This window comes from Pelobates fuscus, chromosome 12 (assembly GCF_036172605.1).
Source record: "Pelobates fuscus isolate aPelFus1 chromosome 12, aPelFus1.pri, whole genome shotgun sequence".
Lineage (NCBI taxonomy): Eukaryota > Metazoa > Chordata > Amphibia > Anura > Pelobatidae > Pelobates > Pelobates fuscus.
Window position 1 is genome coordinate 99,436,444 of NC_086328.1, and position 24,148 is coordinate 99,460,591.

Consider the following 24,148-nt stretch of genomic DNA (forward strand, 5'->3'; position numbering starts at 1 on the left):
ATTTAGGAATTAAAGAAAAATTATAATAATAATTTTAGACACAATTGGGTAATCTATAAATCATGGGCTCATAAGGTTGCCTGTTTTTTAGAACCACTGCTTACTAATTTCCAGATTAATGGAATGCTGCAATCACCAGCAAATCTTTTTTTTTATTTTAAAAGTAGATAATCTTGTCATATTTAAGGATATTAAATTAGGGAGCTGTGTTTAGTAGACAGGAATATTTAAGCATCCTTAAATATGGCAATCCCACATAAGGATACCAAATTATGGTAAAAACAATTTTTGATCGTTCAGCACTTTTTAGTAAATGACTCCATAAATAAAATTATTAGCTAATTTGGTAGCAGTGACCTTAAATATGGATTGGTAATCCTACATAAGGGAACCAATTTTACACAAATTAATTAAAGAACACATTGAACTAAAATTTCAGTTTTGAATGATTCATTCATTAATTCATTCTTCCATTGTGTCATTTAGAATTTGGACAAATGGACGAAAGATAAGAATTTCATCCCAATTGCGATTCTTCATGTCTAGTATTTATCTATATAGCTTCTAAAAGTTTTCTAGTGCTTAGATAGCACTGGTACAAAGCATACTTTGCTAAATGGGCCTATTCATCAGCAGGTATTGTTACAAACAAAGGATATATAATTATACATACTGATATAAAAATAGTAGAGATCTCTGCTCATAGACTTTACTCTAAAATGTGTTGCATTTTTATATACCCACATATTCAAGATGTGCTTAGTGTCTAAATGGATATTGTACACGGAGACAAATTTAGAAAAATTACTGTAAAGTTTTTAAAACTCTACCAGCTTTCACAGGAATTGCATGATTCAACCTTCTCTCCAATCTTGTAATAATTGTTATTATCATCCAAGCAGCCGCACTGAGACACACATAGCATTTCATCTTCACTGAAGTAGGGCTTTTCCTCTGGACACACTGGATAGCAACCTACAGACAACCAGATACAATCATTACACAATCCATCAACTCATTTCTTTTTTTTATTGTTTGCTATATAAATTGATCTCAATGATTTACAATTAAAAAAACACAAAAATGTTAGGACAACTTCAGCAAAAGTTTTCAAAAATGTACATGCTTTTTCAACATTGTCACCCATTACGTTATCTGGTTCTTGATGACTGGTTGTAGTCAGTAAAAAAAAGAGACCGAATTCTCAAGAATCCATCTGACCTTTTGGGTTGGAAAAACACCTATCACTTATTGTAAGAAAATTTGAGATTGGACTTGAAATATGCTGTATATGACCCGGGCCACCCTTACCATTTGCTATTTTCAAGATTAGACCATTTTGCAGCCTTCCTCATCTACACGGAATAATATTTTTGCAATTTGTTTTCTGGTGTCAAGATGATTGACAATAGGGAAGGAGAAGCAGGAGAAGTCAGGGGAATGTGATACCAACTCAGTAGTAACTCTCCAAGAGGAGAAATACCTTAGTTTTTCCTACTAATTAATTTAGACTTCCTAAACCTCAAGAAGACTGGTGGATACAATATTGAGGGAACTGGTAAATAATATTGTGATGAGATGGCAGATATTTGAATACCATGGTGGTGTTGTTGAATAAAATAGGAGATGGGGGTTTGATAATAAGATGATGGTTTGATAAGATGGAAGTTCTTAGGTTTTGATATAGGGCACTAGTGAACAGATAGATAGATAGATATCACGCATGGACAACAGTGTACAAATACTGATTAGTACATAATAATCAAATGTACACTAGCAACAGTAACATGCTATCAAATAGGCCAACAAGACCTGGGTCTTGTATGGCAAGATGAAGCAGGCAACAGGTTCTAGCACTATTTTTTTACAACTATTATAATATCAAGAGGCTGCTTCTGAAAATGTAATAAGGTGTACATTTATTTTGAGAATATGGATATTTGTGTAAGTGCTTGTATGTAAGTTTTTGAGTTTGTTTGTGTATACATCGGTACATGTATATGGTGTTTTTATGTGCACATGAGCATTTGTATATTTTGATTAACTGAGTGTGTGCTATGAGCTATGTAGGGAGGTTTCTCAAATGTGTGCATGTTTTACAAAATCTGATTAGTAAACAAGTCCGAAAAATCAAAACGGTGCCAAAACGGGCCAATCAGTCTACTGTAAAATATATATGTTTTGTATATATTTTGCAGCACACTAATAGGAGCATTTTCCAGCCACTAGGTTCACATACCAATTGTGTATAAGAAACCAATAGAGGGAAACAGGAACAGTAACAAAACCTATATTTATATATTGTATATTTAAAAAAAAAATATGTATATATACCTTAGTAATATATAAATATAGATTTTTTGAGTCAGACTGGCATATGTCCGCAATTCGTCAGTCCCCCAAAAAATATTTTTGGAAAATAATGCACAGTCATAACACCAAATACAATCCTAAACACATGTACATGTGTGTAAGTGAATATCTGTCTGTCTGCCATCTTGTCTGTCTGCCTGTATGTCTATCTATTTATGTGCCAGTACACTAGTGTGTGTCTATGCATGTGCTTAAGTGTGCTTGCTTGTTACCTTGGTGTGAGGCAAGTTATACATGAGTGTGAGTATTTGCACGTGTGCATCTAGTCAAGTTAGTACTTATGTGTACACAGTGAGAAATCCTGCAATCTTTTCACAGACCAGCAAATGGTACCCACTTCACTGCCTACCATGGTTCAATTCCTGGGCTAGTGACCTACTTAACATTCCAAAGGGTATGTCTGTATATGATGCTCACAAGTATATTAAAAAATAATAAAGCATAGACTCCTATATGTTGAGTCATTATAGACAGTCAGTCTTACCCTCCAAACCTTTAAGATGATGCATGCATATTCCACTTGGATTTCTGCAAGTTTTCATGCAGGGAGCTCCACAAGCTCTGTAGTGCCACTCACAGTGACCTTGTGTGTTATAGAAATCACAGAACATTGCTGAATATGAAGAATAATAAAAATGATTTATTACAAGCCTACTTGGTACAATGTTAACTTAACATTTAATACAAATGTAACCAAAACAACATAATTTACAAATTAATATGCAAAAATACTATTGTCTGTGCACATGATAATTATACATGTCACAGTAATAAGCGGTAAGATAGGTAATAATACATTCATTTTAAAGAAATTGGAAGTATGTGAGTTAGGTTTTTAGAATTCTTAGGAAACACAGGAACAGAGGGAACACAGGAACAGAGAGGTTGAGGGCCCTGCTCAATGAGCTTACATGCTAGTATCCTTCAGCCATATGCATGCATGACAGTAAGTCTCTATGGTCTTTCCCATTTTTGTGCATGGACTGAAGCAGCTAAGACCTAGAGACTGACTGTTTTCAAATGTTGTCCAACCCAAGATACATGTATGCTGAAACAACCTTTACATACAAAAGATAGAAATTAGGTTTCACATTTTTTACATACACTTAATTTAAGAAAAACATATATTTCCTTTCAAAACTTGTTATTAGTATATTAAAAAACAGTTTTGAGGTGACAGTTGACCTTTTACAGAGTATTGGGAATTATCTGACCTTGTTTTATACGTTTTTAAACATCATAATTGATAGACCAACATGTTTCATTACTTAATAAAAGATCCATTTGCCAGGTACATGGAAATGGGTTATTTGCTTAGTTCCACCTGACCTCAAGAGTATTGAAGGTAATGTTTTATTCATCTGCCTAATATGAAGGAAGAGTCATGAGACGTTTACCATGTTCACAGCTTTTTCAGGTTATTGTAGACCCCTATTAGTATTGTATGCTACCCTGGGTATGAAAGAAGATCTTGCTCATGCATCCCTTGATTTTAATGGGGATCCTTTGTGTGCAAAGTTCATTGCTGGAAATGACTGATGGCAGTGGATGCAATAAACTATGCAGATTCATTTGATCTTCGTGTGACAACAAATTAATGGTGTTTTGGAAGGCAAAATAAGGCAAAACTTATTTGTATTTTTCCCATATAGGGTATGAACACATACCTATAGACTAACTCTACATGCTCTGTAGTTCCAACTCAAATGCTGAAAGTGAAAGTGTGTAAGCACATCGGGGTAAGTAGTTATCATGTACAGGGTCTCTCTTTCTCTCTCTCTCTAATTTGTTCTGTTGATACTAAAAAAATATTACAACTTCAATTTTTTCTTTCTTCTACTCACGGCAGACATCCGGTGTTCTCCAATCTACACACACACAGGCCTCACTGCAAGCTTGAGCGTAGGCAGCAATAGCTGTGCATAAGCACTCACAATCCCCTCCCACATCGCATGCACAGGTATCGCTGACACATGACTCGTAATATTTCTCAGAATCCACCTGAAATTAGAAAAACAGGATCGAAATTAAGGGAAGAAGGGTTTAATTGTAATGCCATCAAGTAAACTGTACTATTTCTGAATAATAATCCACCAACCTGAACTTATTATTTAAATAATACAATGCAAACAAAGCATGCTAAACCGCCAATAGAACTCTCAGTCAATCAGTACTATCCAGTGACAATGATAAAGTAGAATGGTTTTAATTTGTTAGTGTGCTCTTTTTTATAATTCAACATTTATTGAGAATTTTTACTTAAGAAGAAAAAGTAGTAATAATAGTAATAGTAGTAATAGTTACAATATTAACATTAGACCCAAATCTGTTTAATGTATGCAGTTACAATAGTTTAATTCAATATTTATGTACTTCTGAATATGAGTTTCATTTTTTAAAACAAAGATAATTAAAACATAAATTAAACTAATACTTATTTCTGACAGTGAGAAGGTCCCTCCCTGACCCAGCAGGACAATCAAAAGATCTCCATGCTCAACCATGTGGCCAGTATAATGAGAGTACATTGTGATCTGCATCGCATTCAGGTGGGGCCTGCACCTCTATCACTTTTTGAGCTCTCTCATCGTCCCAATACTTTTCAATTACTGAGTGCTTGGCTGACAGCATTCTAAATCATCAACTGGGCTTCATGACCATGAGGGAGCTCTTAAAGTGTTCTGTACCCAACAAAGGTGCAGACCATAATGCTCCCCCACAAAACCACCAAAGAATGCCCTCCACTGGACCACCATTGACTTTATCCAACTTCCAAAAGGAAAGCAGGAGGGGAACACATACAGCAAACACACACAGCGCTGACTTCTCCATAAACAAAGTTCAGCCACAATCAGCCAACACACACAAAAAAAAGCCACCTTCAGCAAGTCTTCCATGCAACACTCAGCTTCCTCATGCACAAAAGCCACCACCATGGCTAAGCGCTGACGTGGGGGGTAAGGGAGTGGTGAACGGCACACCTCAGATACCATAGACGTTGCACCCCGCGGCCTTTCCGCTCTACTGGGCGCACCCACTAGCACACAGCCCTTCATACCCCCCATTCAAGACCCATAACCGATACCTACATTATCCTCTTTCCTATATTCTCTTCTCTCCTCCTGCCTAGCTGCACAATGCACAACGAGGGAGGGGGGAGGGAATGCAAGAGGTAGCGCACTAGAAAGAGATGTACACATCAATATGAGAGTTAACAGATTTGCATACTATACTCGACTCCACCAGCAAAACTGGTTAAGGTGCAAAACAAGCAAGTCTATAGCCTACAACTACACGATCTTTAGGGTTACACACTAGCCACAAGAAAAAGAGCTCTAGACAGCTCTCCCCAACTCCCCCCCATCCCTTCGCCCATATTCACTACTCATATTTTATTACCCACTGCTACCTTTCATCTCCTGATCACTATGATCAACCTGTCAATGTCAAAAAGCAAGCATAATAACCATAGGACGTGAGTATAAACTTGCAGACTAACTGGTCCTAGGCTTAGCAGATGTGGACCGCAATCGCGGACCGCCAAATCTTCCTCTCCATTTCCTAAACTGTTCATTATCATTGTTTTACATGTTATCATTCTTTCAAAAAATATAAAACCCAGACAGGCTATTCCTCACAGTACAAATACAGGATTGCCTTGTAAACCTCAGTCAAAAACACTTACAGTGGGAGCCAGGTTTACACACCTCCACAGCTTCGCTTTTGATAGCCTAATACTGATAAACAGGGCCACGGTACATATACGAATGACTGATTGTATGCAACATTGTCTTTATACCTGTATGTCGCATATGTAAAAACACCTGTCTTGAACTAAATAAAGAATTTATTTAAAAAAAGACTCAGCCACCATACACACCACTCAACTTCCACACACAACAGTCAGCCTACCACAAGCACATACAACACCTAGACACCACACACAACATTCAGTCGACCCTGTTTAGAGAACAAAGTCTACCCAGGGCAATAGGAAATCCTAATTCAGGTCTGGTAGTGGGATATCCATCCATTTGAAAAGAATGAATGAAGTCATTTGAATATGACAGTAAAAATAAGCACTTAAGATGTGCATGTCTTAATGGTAAGTCTTAAAGTAATCATGTAGAACCCAATATTGCTTTAGAGTAATTCTGTTCAACTTCATTAACTGTTCACTCCATTTCAGCTGAATTGAAGTTTTGCTGAATTTGGGCTGATCAGCTGTTCAGTCAAATTCTATATCTCCAGAGATCCATACAGAGGTAAAACCAAACCAACTATTAGTTTGATGGCCAAAAATTGGGTTTCAAAATTCTGCTCGTGGAGCCAAGAAAAAAAAAAAAAGAGATGATTGATGGAAAAAAAGATGAGGCACAGAAGCTAAACACTGATTTATTCACAGATCAAGTGAGAAGTGACCAATAGAGGGGAAAAAGGAGGAGCAATAACAAAATGTTGCTGGAATTGTGTACCAAAATATCTGCATAGAATATAGGCTAGACCTGCCTAAGTCCAGATAAGAGATACCACAAAAGTACACAATAGCTGTGCATAAACACTTACAATCCCCTTCCACATCGCATGCACTCACAATCCCCTGCTACATCGCATGCACAAGTATCGCTGACACATGACTAGTAATATTTCTCAGGATCCACCTGAAATTATCTCTGGTATCTCTTATCTAGACCTGCCTAAGTCCAGATAAGAGATACCACAAAGGTATGCAAAGGTATCTCTTATCTGAACTTAGAATGACAGGACTAAGATCTTGTGGGACTTTCAGATCCAGACAGATATGCAAGAAAGTGCTATCGTGGCAGTAGACAAGGAACAGAAGACAGCAGTGGTGGTGGATGTGGCAATACCCAGTGACTATAACATCAGAAAGAAGAAAGATGGGAAGGTGGACAAAATTTTTTCTATGCAATACTATCAAACATGAAACAATAGAAGGCATATTTTTATTGAATTATATCTTGATTTCAAGATCTGCTTTAACATTGCTGCATGTTTAGGCTGGTAAATCCAAATTTAGGCTATCTGTGAATTTTTGTACCTCATCATGACATGTAGAGAACACCTCACTAGTGATAATACTGCAGCGTTTTTGAGCCCACGGGACACGGTAGGGGTTCATAGCACATGGTTCCTTGGTTATATAGACCTCTGGGCATTCTGGAGTTAATCTCCAGCTGTCTCTAAACTCTGTCACTTCTTCAACCACACATTGGCTCCGAGTAGTGAAATCATTGTTACTGTTGCCATCGAAATTTCCACAAAGGCCACAGACCTTTCCCTGTAGAGGAAAAATATATTGTAGAAAAAATGTTTCTAAAACAAAACATAGCAAATCAAATTATCATATTTCTCTATTTCTCTATCTCTATGACACCCAATGGTGGCATGACCCCCCCCCCCCCCCCGTGACACTTAAGCCATCCTCTTAGCCTGTTCTTTTTGACATCCCTCTCCCTCCAGTGAGGAGAATGTGGACTCTTTGCATGATTGCTAGTAAGTTTTAGCTTTATTATTCATTTTTATTTTCAGTTTTGATGGGGGAAGGCATGCAGACCCAGGTAAAAAGTCAAACCATTCTAAAATGGTTTGACTCCTTACAGCGGGGAGGGGCATCAGACCACTCCTGCCACCATAACGACTACAACACACAAATTTAAATTTTTGTAGTTGAAAGTTGTGCCTGACTTATCCAACAACAAGTACTTTCCTTTATCAGATGGGCCCTATCCTACTTTGGATATAGTAAAATGTAAAAACCTATTGTTATAATTTATCTTCTTGGACTATCCACATTGAACTAGTCAAGAACTCTCCTAAAAACATTCTGTGCACTAATCTTTTTTTAATTATATGTATATAACATATGTATATATTAAATAATTATATGTATATTTGTATATAGGTGTGTGTGTGTGTGAACATATATATATATAGATAGAAAACATAGAGCTAACCAACACAGATACCATTCTAGCCACTATGGACGTCAAAAGCCTTTATACGATAATACCAAAGAAGGAAGGTATGGAAGCCATCAGTGAAATTTTACAGCAAGATGAAGCATACCAAGGTCCTCCGATTCCATACTTAATGGAATGGCTCGATATTGCTCTAACCTGCAACTACTTTAAATTCGAGGAGCACTTCTATCTACAGACCTCCGGTACGGCCATGGGGGCGGCCATGGCACCGGCATATGCCAATGGATTCATGTACTGGTTTGAAAATACGTACATTCTCCCTATATACCAACATCAGATAATTAAGTACTTAAGATATGTTGACGATATCTTCATGATCTGGAAAGGGACTACGACTACACTTGAGGAAATGGTGGAGAATATCAATAGTCTACCAATACCAGTAACACTGACACTTAGTTGGCATAATACCAACATTGAATTTCTAGATGTTTCGATCTTTAAGGAAGAGGACCGGCTGGGGTTCACCCTATACAGAAAGGTGACTGACCGTAACACTCTCCTATCAGCTACCAGTTTCCATCCTCAACACATCAAGGACTCTTTACCCATATCACAGTTTCTAAGGGTGCTACGATTTAACAGCGACCCAAGTAAGTGTGAAGAGCAACTGCACGAAGTTCGTGACCGCTTCCTAGCAAGGGGATTCCATCCCAGAATATTGGATATTGCATTGGATAAAGCTCGAAGTAAATCCAAACAAGTTAAAACTACTAAATCCAACACCAAGGACAGACTGTTTCTTCCTTTAACTTACAACACCGCAACTGCATCACTCAAAAGATCTATATTTAAAAACTGGAACATACTCCATGCGGATCATAACCTTCCTAAAAAATTTAAACAGAGTCCTATGATCAGCTATAGACGGGGCCGAAATCTAAGGGACCTATTGGTTCGAAACGACCCTCGGCATTGCTATGCGAAACCACCGCTCATTCATAAAAAAGGCTGCTTCAAATGTAGCGGATGTGTTACCTGCAGCCATATGCTTACGGGATCAACATTCGCTCATCCCCACAGTGGCAAAAGAATAGCAATCAAACACTATATTACGTGCATGACCACACATGTCATATACATGATCACATGCCCCTGTGGACTCTCGTATGTTGGCAAAACCGATATGACTTTGAGGGACCGGATCAGGGGACACCGGTCAGGAATAATGACGGCATTTAGAGATAAACGAACCGAAAAACCCGTTGCCAAACATTTCCTAGCTAACAACCACCATCTACCCTTACTACGATTCATCGCCATTGACCACGTCCCGGTACAACCGAGAGGAGGTGACAGATCCAAGCTACTTCTGCAACGCGAGGCCTACTGGATTCATCATCTTAACACAGTGACTCCGAATGGACTGAATGAACACCTTGCATTGTCTATGTTCCTTTGAAACAGAACCTTCATTGCTATAATCTATATTATGTTCACACATTATAGTATACAGTACGATAAAAATCATTGCTGCAACCTTATAGTACAGTGCCCACTTGTTAAACAAGCGATATTTCCCACTCCTCATTATATGGAACTACCTATTAGTCCATAAAGAAAAGTCGCACCCAATTTTCCTTTTGCCATTAACACCTTAATTAGTAGAACTTGATTCTCATTAGATATATATATGTATAAATGGAGTCTAATGTGTACAGGCAATACACGCCCCTTACGCAGTGGGCCAGTTTAGATAGTCAGGGAGAGGATCAGACATAAATTTATTTATTAATTTGTTTATGTACTAATTTCTTTATTGATTAATTTTTTATGTGGATATATCTCGATCCGTGTATATACATGAGAAGACTAATATCTAGTTATCCACCTTTTCCCCAGCTCAATACCTGCAGTTTGGCATAGCAACTAAGACTAACTCATATACCCCTTTTGGGGCAGCTAGTAGAAAGCCAATATACCTCATAGGGGTAGATGATACAATAATACTTACTATTTTATTGTTTGCCATATGGTCCAGCCCCGCTCCCAACCTCTTATGTGTAGATTTGTACACGGTTTACGCACTGTAAGTTTTTTTTTTTTATGTACTTCTTTCACATATTCACGGCACTTTATTTCAATACACACATTGATGCACATTAGGGGATTTTTATGAAAGGGGCTTAAGGGCTTCATGTATACAATCTGGCAGGTTACTGTAGCCTCTGTATTTTCATTTTGCCCTGTCCGGGCGTTTGTTTTTAACTTTTGGACGTAGTTACTCGGTGACCACGCCATTTACGTAACATTTAACCCAATTTTCACTCTTTTGACGTAAACACCTAGCAACTACGCTATTTACGCAATACGTAACACGTTATACGCACACTATCACGTGGTGGTTCCTCACTTCCGGGTTTCAGTCTACAGGCTGTCCGATCATCCTAATTGGTAAGTTCCACATATGTTTATGTATAAATTGTCAGTACTTTATGTTTTGCACTGTGATCTTGATAAAGACCCAGCAGGGTCGAAACGTTGATTTGCTGTACCACAGCGTTGTATTCCTTTTGAATGCAATAAATACTTTTTTGCACTATTTACAAGACCTAGTGTGCTCCCTTTACTACCTTTGGATATATATATATATATATATATATACACACATACATATGTACATGTGTGTATATTTCTTAAAAAACTTTGACTTGTTTCAGATTTACCTTAAAAGCTATGCTTAGATGAATGAAGATACTTGTCTTTCTATCCCATATTAGGACAATGCCATTCATGGTTTCAATGACAAGGAAATTGCCCATACTTCGTATTTTGTAAGGGATATCAATATTGCTAGCTCTTCTTACAACTTCAAATTGTCCATCTGCGAGAATAAGCTTGTGAACCTGAATATGAAAATAAAACTCAGATCTTATTTAGTTCATGGTGAGTTTTAAGTGCCCTCCAACAATAGACAGAGCAAATATAAAATATGTGCAAGGAGTTACATTAGATAGAATGGATGCATAATAAAAATAATGAATGCGCTATTGAATAAAAGAAAATCGTAAATCATAAGAGTTTATTACTCAGTTAGTAGATATGTGTGCCTAAATCTAAATGACATATTGCATTTGAAAACTTGACACAGGGTTGCGCAACATACCCCTAAAGGCTCCAGCCCTTGTTATCCCAATGAGCCAGAAATTCCAGAAGTCAATATAAGTTAAAAACTAGCCACATGAATATAAAATAATATTAATAACAAAATGGATTTAAGTAATATAAATAACTCAAATAATCAACAGGGATTTCAATAGCAAAGAAGTGAGAAACACATAAGCATAAAAATACTGGGCCAGTTATGCGTAGAATACTATGCTCCAGCAGGGTACACAAATCATTGCCGCTTTATATGAGCATTGACTTGAGGACCTGTACTTTGAGTTTTTCTGACATTGACCTTTTTTAACCACATAAGGATGCCATTGAAGTGCTGATGTTGGCATATGTAGGGATAACAGCAACGGCATCATCAATATATAAATTTGCATGCATGATTGTTACCCATAGCAATGTCAGCCATCAGAATGAGGTTTACAAGGAGTGTCATAAATTACCATTGGTGGATTGCTGCTAGCATCTTACAGAGTGACAGAAGACATGGTAATTGATGCATGCTGTTATGCATAGCACTCAGAGTTTTGGGGGTGGTCTAGCTTGCAACTGGAATGCACACAACACATTAAATGGGTAGTTCTCCCAGTGCTCCTGAGAGATTTTTTTTCTTTCTCTGCAATGCTTTAAGATTTTATTTTATTTTTTGAAAAAAGTTGGCTGTGTGTCTCACAACAAATAAATTACTTACTCCTAGATATACTAAAATGGCTTTGGAGCAAGACGTTCCTGTAGTCCCACAAGGGATGTTTTCTATGTTGATTCTGAAAGTTCCTTTTTGTAGGTGATCAGCATCACAGTAGTCCTTTGTGAAGGCAAAAAAAAATAACATGTGTAACAGATGAATATAATGTACACAATAGATTGTTTTATGACTCTTCATAAATTATTACCTGTAGTAGAGTATATTCACAATCTCCACTCGCAGTATACCACTTATTGTCAAATGTCATATGATGCCCTTCTCCATACACTGTACAGATTCCTTTATCTGGTTTCTTATCACATACCCAAGTCCGATTCTTGCACACACTGTTGGCAGACAGGGATATATCTTTTACAACTGCTATTTCATTCTATATGCCTTTTGAAATCACATTCATTAACAATCTAAATTCATTTAGCAATACATCATTAAAACATTAAATGAACAGGAGAAATTAAATAAATCGTAATGAAAAGGTTTTTATTTTAGTGGGGTAAAACCAAAAAGGCAGCAACTACATGAACTGAAACTAAACTCTTAAATAAACATACATTTAGTGATTTATCAACTACCATACTTTTCAGAATATTTTTGCACCATAATGAAAGAAACATCCATATATTTGAACTAGAAATTTAGAGTAAAGAAGTAAAACATCCATTACTATTATTATAGGGGTTGTAGTATGTGTGAGCATAGGGTATGCGTGTGTATAGGGGTTGTAGTGCGTTGGTGTATAGAGGATATAGTGTATCATATTCAAAACTTCCACCAGCTGCACCGGGGCACGCGGGCATTGGGGACCCATTGGGAACCCATACACTTAAGGAAAACCTGACAAAAGGGCAGATCTCTTCAGGGACCCGGTCGGGTGCTCCAGCCTCTTTAATATCTGCAGTGTGTGCTGAGAAAAAGTGACTACCTTTCACTTCCTCACAGCTTACAGACCTTTGTGTGTCAGTGTGGGTACATATGTGTATCTGTATGTTTCAGTGTCACTGTGTGTGGCAACATATGTGAATATGTGCATTGAAACATCAAAACTATATACAAACACAACCCTACTATCAAATGCAAACACTACATGCATTTAAATGCCAACACTACATTCACTTGTATTAAAACACCAACATTAATTACAGACACAAACAACACACAAATATACCCCTGCTTTCAAACACACTGCACATATGCACCACTGCTTCTAAGTGGCAACAGTACACATTAACACACAACTGCATTCAAATGCTAACAGTACACACAAACAGACCCCTTCATTTCACACACATATACTCCATAAATAAACATGCTTACATTCATACACACAAAAACTACCCACAAATAAAACAATGCAATGATGAGCAAATGGTAGATCCCCAACTGACGATGCATCGACAAATATGTCCATCAGATGTGAATCTATCTTTTGGCCACCATTGTGCAAGGGGATTCCAAAATAATTTCTTGCACCGGTGCCATCTGAGCATCAATTCCACCACTGTAATGTATGTTTGTAGAGAATGTAATATATGTGTGTACAGTGTTTGAATTTGTGGGCTGGGATGGGGGATGAGAAGGGAGAAATTGGATATGTTATTATTATTATTTGGATTTAAACTAATTTTATCTAAAATCCTTCTCCCCACTTTGCTTCTTACCTTAGGCCAGGGGGTGGGGGGACATGATGTTCTCTGGTGATCCAAAGGAGAGGAACTCTATCAAGTGCAGACTGAGCACTGAGTAGTTTCAGAGCCTTGCTTTGTCAACCTAGCAGCAATGCTCTGAATAGCTGTGGCTCGCGGGAGGATTATGCTCAAGCCGGCATTTGGTGGAGATGCAGACTAGAGTCTCCTGGACTCCCCTCTAGCAACAGAAGACTGCAGGCAGTGTTTTACAACTGTTTTTGGGGTAAAAAAAACCTGCTTCCTATATTCCAAAAATATTGTAAATTAGGCTCCAAATAGTTTAAAATAAAAACTTACCACAAATCACAATGAAAAGTGACATAATCTCCTGGCTGATAGCTGATGCCGTTGTGAACACATGGACACTGTTCTTCTTTGACACAAGTATCGTTGTCATTTAGAAACAATCCTTTTGGGCACAAGCAGCCTGAGACACACAATGGACTGTACTGTCACAGTATAGCACAAACAATACAGAGATTGGAAAAAAGAGAGATGTCTTGAATACCCAATATCAAAAACAGAAAAAAAAAGTTGTTTGATTTTAATTACAACTAAGGCCTCGCTTTAATAAGCTTTCCAAATGATTCAATACTGTTAGAACATCTTTCCAAATTATTTACCTACAGAAGTGTTCATTTACAGGAATTTGGAAGATAAATGATTTGGAACATTTTTTCTAACAGTACTGAATCATTTGGAAAGCTTAATAAATTGAATTCTAAGATGGAATTACTGATAGAAAAAAAAATATTTCAGTTTATAGATCTTTATATCATCTTTATATCATCAGGAGCATTGCCTACTAAAAATTAAACAGACTTGTAAATATAAAAAAACAAAACAGTCAAATTTCACACAATAGCAGCGTAATTTCTATATAATGATAAATGTAGCTATTTATTTTGTAATCTGTTAATAAAGGAGCAGACAAACAATGGCACAGCCTAATAACATTTCTAGAACATTAAAGGGTTATGTATTTATAGCAATTCTGAGGCATAATCCTAAAACTGAAGCATTCACTTGATCCTGAATATTGCTTCAGTTATAAAACCTTGTCCAGAAAATTGCTATGTACAGAATCCCTAAGTTAGGTAATCCTTTAGATTGTAAACTCACAGGCCATCTAGCTAAGCACGTTGTATAAAAGAGCTCCAATGGCTGGATATCAGCTTACGGGCAGGGCTCTTGTATTTGTCTGTGTATATTGTACGTTCTCAACTAATTGTACAGCGCTGCGGAATCTTTTGGCCCTTTATAAATACCAGTAATAAATAAATATATAAGCTGCGGGCATTATACTAATTAACAATGGAGGTGAATTAGTATAATGAATTGAGGGGAATTAATAGCCAGAGTTCAATATTCATAACTACACTAACCAGTTTTACACATTTTTTCTTAAAGGGACACTCCAGGCACCCAGACCACTTCTGCTCATTGGAGTGGTCTGGGTGCCAACTCCCACTACTCCTAACCCTGTAAGTGTAATTATTGCAGTTTTTTATAAATAAAAAAAAAATAATTTTATAATAATTACCTTGCAGGGTTAACTCCACCTCTAGTGGCTGTCTACTAGACAGCCACTAGATGTCTCTTCCTGGTCCATAGCACAGGAAACCTGTGTGAGGACCTCCAGCGTCGCTCAAATCCCCATAGGAAATCATTGAAATTCGTTTTCAATGCTTTCCTATGGGGAGACCTAAAGCGCATGCGCATTAGGTCTCCTCGGCCGGTGGGCGGGATCAGTCTCGCCCGCCGGCCGACGGAGCCAGTAGGAGGAGCGGCGCGGCGCGGAGGAGGAGACAGCGGCGAGGGACATCGCCGCTGCCTCAGGTTATTGACTGAAGGGGTTTTCACCCGTTCAGTAACTGGGGATTGGTGGGTGGGAGGGAGAGGGACCCTCCAGTGCCAGGAAAACGGATCGTTTTCCTGGCACTGGAGTTTCCCTTTAAAGTCTCCCAGGGTAAATCACTAAACACAGGATTGTGTCCAGATGGATAAAAATCTGTTTAACGCCTTACGGACACATGACATGTGTGACATGTCATGATTCCCTTTCATTCCAAAAGTTTGGTCCTGAAGGGGTTAAAGAAATATGAATTCCGGCCAGAATGGCAATTCTCATATTTACTAAATTCAATTTTTATTGCAATTTGGCCAACCAGATTAAATATCGGCCAGATGCATTCGTTGTCCAGATGAAAATCAGTAAAAAAATTATCTAAACCCTAAACAAAGTATAAGAGTAGTAATATTCACAAAGCACCATTTATTTATTTTTAAATTGGAAGTAAATGCATTCTGCAAGATTGCCATTCACTTGCTTTTTGCAAGTGAATGATAATTTAGGGTACTATTTGCCCTCTGGCAATCAATATAAATAAGGTAGGTTTATATTTAGCATTAGTGGAATCATAGGATTAGGGGTAGGGTTGGTATAGAATTAGGAGGGGAGTTGGAAAATTAGAAACTACCAAAAATAAATGTAAATCCTAGACACATTTAACAATCAGAAGTATATGTTGTGTTATTTTTCTTTAGTTAAATTGCATGTTTCAAAATTATTATAAGCAAAAAATCTGAAAATGCATTTTTTCCCCATTTTTAACCTTTTAATAATACTTAATAGTGTGTTAGGTATACATATATGATTTTAAAATAAAGTCCTTTCTGTCCTTTTAAACCAGTATATAATATACTGGTACTTAAAGAGAAACCCTTAAATAATGGTGGAGCAAACACATAGCACAAATTCTAGGTTTTGTTTAGTTTAAGAACTTGGACAATTGCCTTATGGGGTTAAGAAGGAAGGTTTGTTCTTGGCAAAATGCAAGCATTGTCTTTTCGCTGAAACAGCATTGTTTTACATTACCAGAGAAAAGGGGCAGGTTTGCTTTCGATATTATAAAGTAAGCAGATTTGTTGTTTTTTAAATGTAAAATAACAAAATAAATGTATTTTTTGACAAAACTGTAAATTTGTTCTACACTTCCTAAAACACGCTGCGACTGTGGAATGTGTTAATATGGCAGTTATGTACTCACACACTGTGTCTTAGGAGTTTGACAGCTCTGTGGACATTCTGACCCTTTGGCATTTTCTTCAGCTTTTTCACAATCAAAGTAGGTCATTGGAGGTGGACATGCTGACAAATAATAATATTAAACACAAAACCAATTAAATCACTTTGCATGTTAAAGGTTTTATAGTGGAGCAATTTACAAAGGAATAAGCAGTAAGAAAAAAAGAAGCCTTAGTGACTTGAGTTAAGATTAAATGAACACTAATGGCACCCATCTCATCTCATCTTAATGAAGTAGTGTAAGTTCTGTGACTGACATTTTAACTGTCAGACATTTTGTGGGTAACATCAATATATGGCAAGTCACTGTTAGCAATGGTGACTCCCTTTTGTGTCATTCAAATGTAAAAGATACAGAGACTTTTTTTTTCTTTCTCTTAAACTCTATTCATTTAGTCAAATGAGATAAGGCTTGGACCTTGGAATGTGGCTAAGATAACATTCTCCATCTTTTGCAGCTTAACACTGCATGGATAGAAACCAAAGTGTTGGAAAAAGAAAACAGAGGTTGAGAAAGCCCAGACTTAAAATATATAATCAAGCTTTTGTACATCCTAAAATATCACTCCTCTTTCATAAATGTTACATATTCTAAGATAGAATCCAGTGAATAAAATGTCATTATTATTACATTAGAACACTAGATGTATGTATTCAAAATATTTACATATATATAAAGCATATTACTTATCAGTAATACGTACTTTAACACAATGGATAGTCAGTGTGTAGTGATGTCCCGAACGGTTCGCTGGCGAATAGTTCCCGGCGAACATCGCGTGTTCACGTTCGCCACGGACGGCGAACATATGCGATGTTCGGTCCGCCCCCTATTAATTTACTAATACTAAGTAAAAATTACTTAGTATTAGTAAATTGTGCCCCTACTCGCAATACCGCGAGTAGGGGCATGTCTATTAAACAGTGAGCAGCCTGTGGCTGCTCACTGTTATAAAAACAAAACAAAAAAGGGGTGGGGGCCCTAAAATAACAATAAGGGGGGGGACCTACTGTCTCCCCAGGCCCCCACCCCTGAGCAGTGGGTGGGGGCCCTAAAAATAACAATAAGGGGGGACCTAGGGGGGACCTATTGTCCCCCCCGGCCCCCAACCCTGAGCGGTGGGTGGGGCCCTATAAATAACAATAAGGGGGACCTACTGTCCTCCCCTGGCCCCACCCTGAGCGGTAGATGGGGGCCCCAAAAATAACAATAAGGGGGGACCTATTTCCCCCCCGCCCCCACCCCTGAGCGGTGGGTGGGGGCCCTAAATACAAAGGGGGGACCGTAGTCACCCCTCCCCCCCCAAAAAAAATTTATCTCCCTTCTTACCCCCCTCACCCTAAAAGGAGGGAGGGACCTTTAACTAAAAACCTGTAAAAAAAAAAAATTACCGGTAGATAAAAAAAACTTACCATTCGATGTTTTCTTTCTTCTACAATCGTCTTTTTTCAGCCCCAAAAAAGGCCAAATAAAAAAACATAATAACCGACGCAATTAAAAAAAAAAACGAGCGCACAAAAAAAAATCCATGTTCACCCATGGAGGGCTCCGCACAGACTGAGCTCTGCAGGGCGGGGGAAGGCTTGTAGGGCTAAGAACACTCTGATTGGCTGGTTTAAGACAATCAGAGTGCTCTTTGTCATTTTACACAGCGTGGGAAAATTACAAAGAAATTAGGCTAAGAACACTCTGATTGGCTGGTTTAAGCCAATCACAGTGCTCTGTGTCATTTTACACAGCGTGGGAAAGTTCTGTGGAATTTCCCCATGCTGTGTAAAATTACACAGAGCACTGTGATTGGATGGATTGAAATCCATCCAATAACAGTGCTCTGTTTCATTTTACACAGCGTGGGAAAGTTCTGTGGAATTTTCCCACGCTGTGTAAAATGACACAGAGCACTGTGATTGGATGGATTTCAAGCCATCCAATCACAGTGCTCTGTGTCATTTTACACAGCGTGGCGAAAGTTCTTGTGAATTTTCCCATGCTGTGTAAAATGACAAAGAGCACTCTGATTGGCTTAAACCAGCCAATCAGAGTGTTCTTAGCCTTATTGCAGGGCGTGGCAAGGCTTTATAAGCCTTCCTCCGCCCTGCAGAGCTCAGTCTGCGCGGAGCCCTCCATGGGTGAACACAGATTTTTTTTTGTGCGCTCGTTTTTTTTTTTTTTTTTTTTTATTGCGTCGGTTATTATGGTTTTTTATTTGGCCTTTTTTGGGGCTGAAAAAAGAAGATTGTAGAAGAAAGAAAACATCAAATGGTAAGTTGTTTTTATCTAATTTTTTACAGGTTTTTAGTTAAAGGTCCCCCACTCATTATTTTTAGGGTGAGGGGGGTAGGGAGGGAGATAAAAAAAAATTTGGGGGGGAGGGGTGACTAGGGCCCCCCCCTTTTTATTTAGGGCCCCCACCCACTGCTCAGGGGTGGGGGCCGGGGGGACAATAGGTCCCCCCCTTATTGTTATTTTTAGGGCCCCCACCCACCGCTCAGGGGTGGGGGCTGAGGGGGGACAATAGGTCCCCCCCTTATTGTTATTTTTAGGGCCCCCACCCACTGCTCAGGGGTGGGGGCCGGGGGGGACAATAGGTCCCCCCTTATTGTTATTTTTAGGGCCCCTACCCTCTGCTCAGGGGTGGGGGCTGGGGGGGACAGTAGGTCCCCCTTATTGTTAATTTTAGGGCCCCCACCCAACGCTCAGGGGTGGGGGCCGGGGGGGACAGTAGGTCCCCCACTTATTGTTATTTTTAGGGCCACCACCCGCCGCACAGGGGTGGGGGCCGGAGAGGGGGAGGACAGTAGGTCCCCCCTCATTATCTTTATGGCCCCCACCCGCCGCCCAGGGGTGGGGGCTGGGGGGGAGGACAGTAGGTCCCCCCTCATTATCATTATGGCCCCCACCTGCCGCCCAGGGGTGGGGGCCGGAGAGGGGGAGGACAGTAGGTCCCCCCTCATTATCTTTATGGCCCCCATCCGAACCCAGGGGTGGGGGCCGGGGGGGAGGAGAGTAGGTCTCCTCCCCCCCCTTCAACCACTATTGTGGCCAGAAACAGTCCCTGTGGGTTGTAAAATTCGCCTGCCTATTGAAGGCTATGGTGGTTCGCCCGGTTCGCGAACATTTGCGGAAGTTCGCGTCCGCCGTTCGCAAACCGAACATTTTCTGTTCGAGACATCACTATCAGTGTGACTAAAATCCAGAACAGATAAAATGATGGAAAATTGCTCATAAGACATACTCCTTACCAACAATTAATGAAATCATGAGGGTTTCTTTGCTTAATGGAGGTTTCAATAAGACCCCTTTGTAAAACATGAGTTGAGTCAGAGTACAGCCGTGTCAGCCATTTAAAATTACCATGAGATTGAAGCTTCTCTGTCTGTTAAAAACTAAGCAAAACTCTTTGAAATTTGACAACTATCTATAATTGAAGGGCTATAAAGATAACCGTTTTCCATGTCATTTTCGTCATGGATTATAATTAACCCCTTTGAACTGAGTAGTAATTGGAAATAGTGATGAAAACAATCATGGAATAATTGCACCATCCATTGCTCATAATCTATAAAATTGACCACTAGGATGAGGTCAGCCTTCATTTTAATAGTGTATGCCCATCTGATTCCATTAAAAGTTGACATGAAATTCATTAAAAGTAAGAACACACTGGTTAGAAAAGGAGAAACAAAGATCCATACATACTCGCATTGGAATAGATGCTCAACACTTTTAAAGACACCTCTTTTCCCTCTGGAATTCTTGAGGCACTTTGAGAATGTGTTTGTTAGCCAGACCAATTCTGGACTTAGACATTTTTGCAGAGTTTGCTCACTTTGCAATTCAAACTACTCTTGTTTTCAACACTCTTACTTCACTCATACATCCATTAAACTATTATATCTCCAGGACAACAACAGATATTTTACAAGATTGGTAATTATATATTGGTTTAATTTAAATTTTACTAAAAACTAAATATACCTGATAATCCGATTTCAAAATATGTGGAATCATAATAAGCAAAAGGGAATAATATAATTCAGGGTTTCAGACTGCAGCTGAAATTAAGGAATTGTATTATTCACTGGTAATTTGCCAAGTTTAGCATATCAAGCTATTACCAGAGATATTAGACACATCGCTAATAATTCAGGAATGAGTCTTAATATTGTTACCAGATACTAAGACATTCCAGTGAGATGTAATGCGTTCTTAAATACTGTAGTTAAGCAATTTTAAGGCTTAATGTTTTTGTGGTAACTGTATGGTGGAGAAATAGTTAAATTGTCTAACTGTGTGATCTTAACTAACTGCCAGCATCTCTTTTATGGCTCTGCATTCTGTGTGGATGATTTATCAAGCTGATTCTAAAATAATTCCTTTAGCATCTTGATATCTTCTCATCTATATTGATATGGTATCAGTTAAGTTCTAGAGGTGATATACGAAGTTCCATGCGTATAATTCCTTTGGAAATTATTTTTTTTATGTTATGGAATACTATTAATGATAGCTATTGATTATTCATGTGTACTGAAATCTGTACTAACACTTGCTAAGCATATCGACCCCTACTGGTAGATAATTTCTGAGTGAACTGCTGAGTCACCCTAAGACAAGTGATTTAGAGATGTTGTGGTTATGGTTGCCATAATATTGTCATAATGTATGTCTATTGTTATACCAAATATTAACTGATTATTGTCACACGTGTTAAATATTATTATTAATTATTTGTCACAATAGACTATATTTTTGTAATCCATTGTGATTAATGTGTGAAATATAAATATCTAACAATCGTGTTCCAGGGTCTATATAGAGTTAAAATAGTGAGTAACTCTTAGCTTTAAACCAATCAAGAGTAGTATCCAAAATATAAATTTTTGATATTAATAAAAATTATTGTTTTTTTTTAAATAAAATATTAGTTTTAATATTTAATACCCTATAAATATTCTCACAAACCATGTTTTGTAGAAAGGGCAATATTTCACTGCAGTGTTAAACACACATCTAGTTACTAGAGTCACTTCCGCCACAATAACCAAGTTAGACTCAGTTATGAAATCAATGTTTCTCATAGAGAGCATTTTATTGGCACACCGCAGTGATTTGCCATGCATGCACACTTGCCTCCTATATACTTCCCTATGGTATAGCATTGGATTGGCTGATATCATAAAGATAGTTGAGGATGTGGGCCAGACATGGCAAGACCAGCATATAAATTAAGCAAATCGTACCTTCTAAACCTTTTTAAACCTTCACGGGGGCTTGATATCTAAATAATGAGGACAACACTATGGAGTTATGAATAGAGTATAAACCAATACTATTTTTTCTCTTCTTCTTCTTCTACTGGACACCAGCTCCTGATATATTGCAATGGGTTCTTCTTTGTTAGGTGTCCTTACATTACATTGTTCCTTTAAGTGCAAGTTTAAAATAAACTTCCTAATTCAGTGCTAAAATGAGCAAACATTTGTATTTTTTTAGAAAATGGTGGTGGTTGTCACATTTTAGAATGCTTCTCATTGTAGTGGATTAATCCTGCCTGCCGAGTTTTGCTTTATGAATATGCCTGCTACCTTTGCAGAGCCATATTGCCTTCAAATTCAAATATATTTTCTAAATTTCTTTAAAGTATTTTAAAGTATTCATATATCTGGCAAAAATAAATAAATATATTAAAATAGAATTCAATTACTCCTGTTGTTGCTTTCTTTGTAGTGTATTTGCCCTACCTAGACAAAGCTTGCAGTGTGATTACTCCTGCTATTGTCACATCATGCCATGTTATGCGGATCAGTCTGGTGATGGCTTCTGGTATCCAGTACTCTTTTTACAATTCTTGTTTAGTTTTTCTTGTTTTTTCTGGTTTTCTATTCCATGTCTGGTTTTCTTTATGCTGGGTTTTTCTGGGTTCATTCCTGTATTCCGTCCCAGGAATTCCCAGGCTCCAGGGTTCCTTTAAATGTTTGTTTTATGTTGCCACACATGTTCCTTTTCCATGAATCCTTTTGTTTCAGTTGGAGCCTGCAGGCAGTTGCTCAAGCCTTCTGTCCTTTCTTGCAGGTAAGTACTATATGTGTTTCTTGTGGTTCTTTTAGCATACATTAGGCAGAGTAGGACCTGACAGATCTGGGGTACATTGGCGTTGTTGGCAGGCTTATGCAATGTATGATCATATAATGTAACTAAATCCCCATGGTTTTCATGTATAGTACTTAGCTATGTCTCCTCTTGTTTTGCCTATCATATCTTGTCTTGTTTTATTTGTTATTCCCAGTTCATGTACAGTCCTGTCCTGTTCTGCCCATGTTCTGTTTATATTTCCCTTATGTATTGTGTACATGTTATGGGTTTAGCTTCCTATCCTTCTCTGGTTCTGGGTTATACTAGTTTGTCTTGTTTTCATGTTTGGTGCCTGTTCTTGTCTTGCCTTGTTTTCTGTACTAGATACATTCCTGCTGCAGAGCCTCCCTATTCAGCTCCTGGGAGGTCTGCATATCTCCTAGCTCTTGGGATCCGCAGTAGCTGTATCAGGGACCTGGTATGTGGCCGCATACATGCTGGTGCTCAACACCAGGGAGTGTGTGGTTACCTGCACCAGGCCCAGATAAATCCACTTCCACGCTGAAGACTCCCAACTTCTCATCAGGCACTCAGGGGTCGCGGTTTCCGTACCGTCACCCGTAATAGCTACCTCTGCAGACACATTTGAGAGAAGCTGATGGAGAACTGTTGTGTGGTAACGCTTTGTTCTTAAATACATATATAATACATATATGAAATATATTTAAAATATATTAAATATATTTAAAACAATAAAATGCCCGATATTGCCTAGCCATTAGGTTAGGCAATATTGTAGCCATTTTTGCCTTGCAGTACACTAATAGGTACATTTTCATGCCAATCGTTCCTGAAATGATTGCATGAACTAAATTCCTCCAAACTAAAACCCCTTATGAATTAATTTAGGTTTAATGGATCTTGTTCAGACGAACTAAAATTTTAGCTGTGCCCAATTCTAAAATATATATGTATAAGAGTTACAGGCTTGCTAACCTAAATTCTGCTGGCCCCAGAAAGCCAACGGTTACATGCTGCACATGTCTTCCGGTCAGCTGGCCTGACAAGGTGGAGTGATAACCAAGTTAACCAAGGATT

The 24,148-nt window shown here is 38.3% G+C and overlaps 1 protein-coding gene across 1 annotated transcript in view; it reads right to left on the reverse strand.

The window, feature by feature from the left end:
• Positions 1-826: 826 nt before the first annotated feature.
• The window catches only part of LOC134578524 (mucin-5B-like), a 106,378-nt gene continuing 83,056 nt past the window's right edge, over positions 827-24,148 (reverse strand). The window contains exons 13-19 of the mRNA XM_063437507.1: positions 12,389-12,527; positions 12,187-12,300; positions 11,045-11,224; positions 7,436-7,675; positions 4,218-4,374; positions 2,858-2,986; positions 827-975 (exon numbers count right to left, since the gene is read on the reverse strand). Coding sequence (XP_063293577.1) covers positions 827-975; positions 2,858-2,986; positions 4,218-4,374; positions 7,436-7,675; positions 11,045-11,224; positions 12,187-12,300; positions 12,389-12,527 — 1,108 coding nt within the window. The remainder of the gene's footprint in view (positions 976-2,857; positions 2,987-4,217; positions 4,375-7,435; positions 7,676-11,044; positions 11,225-12,186; positions 12,301-12,388; positions 12,528-24,148) is intronic.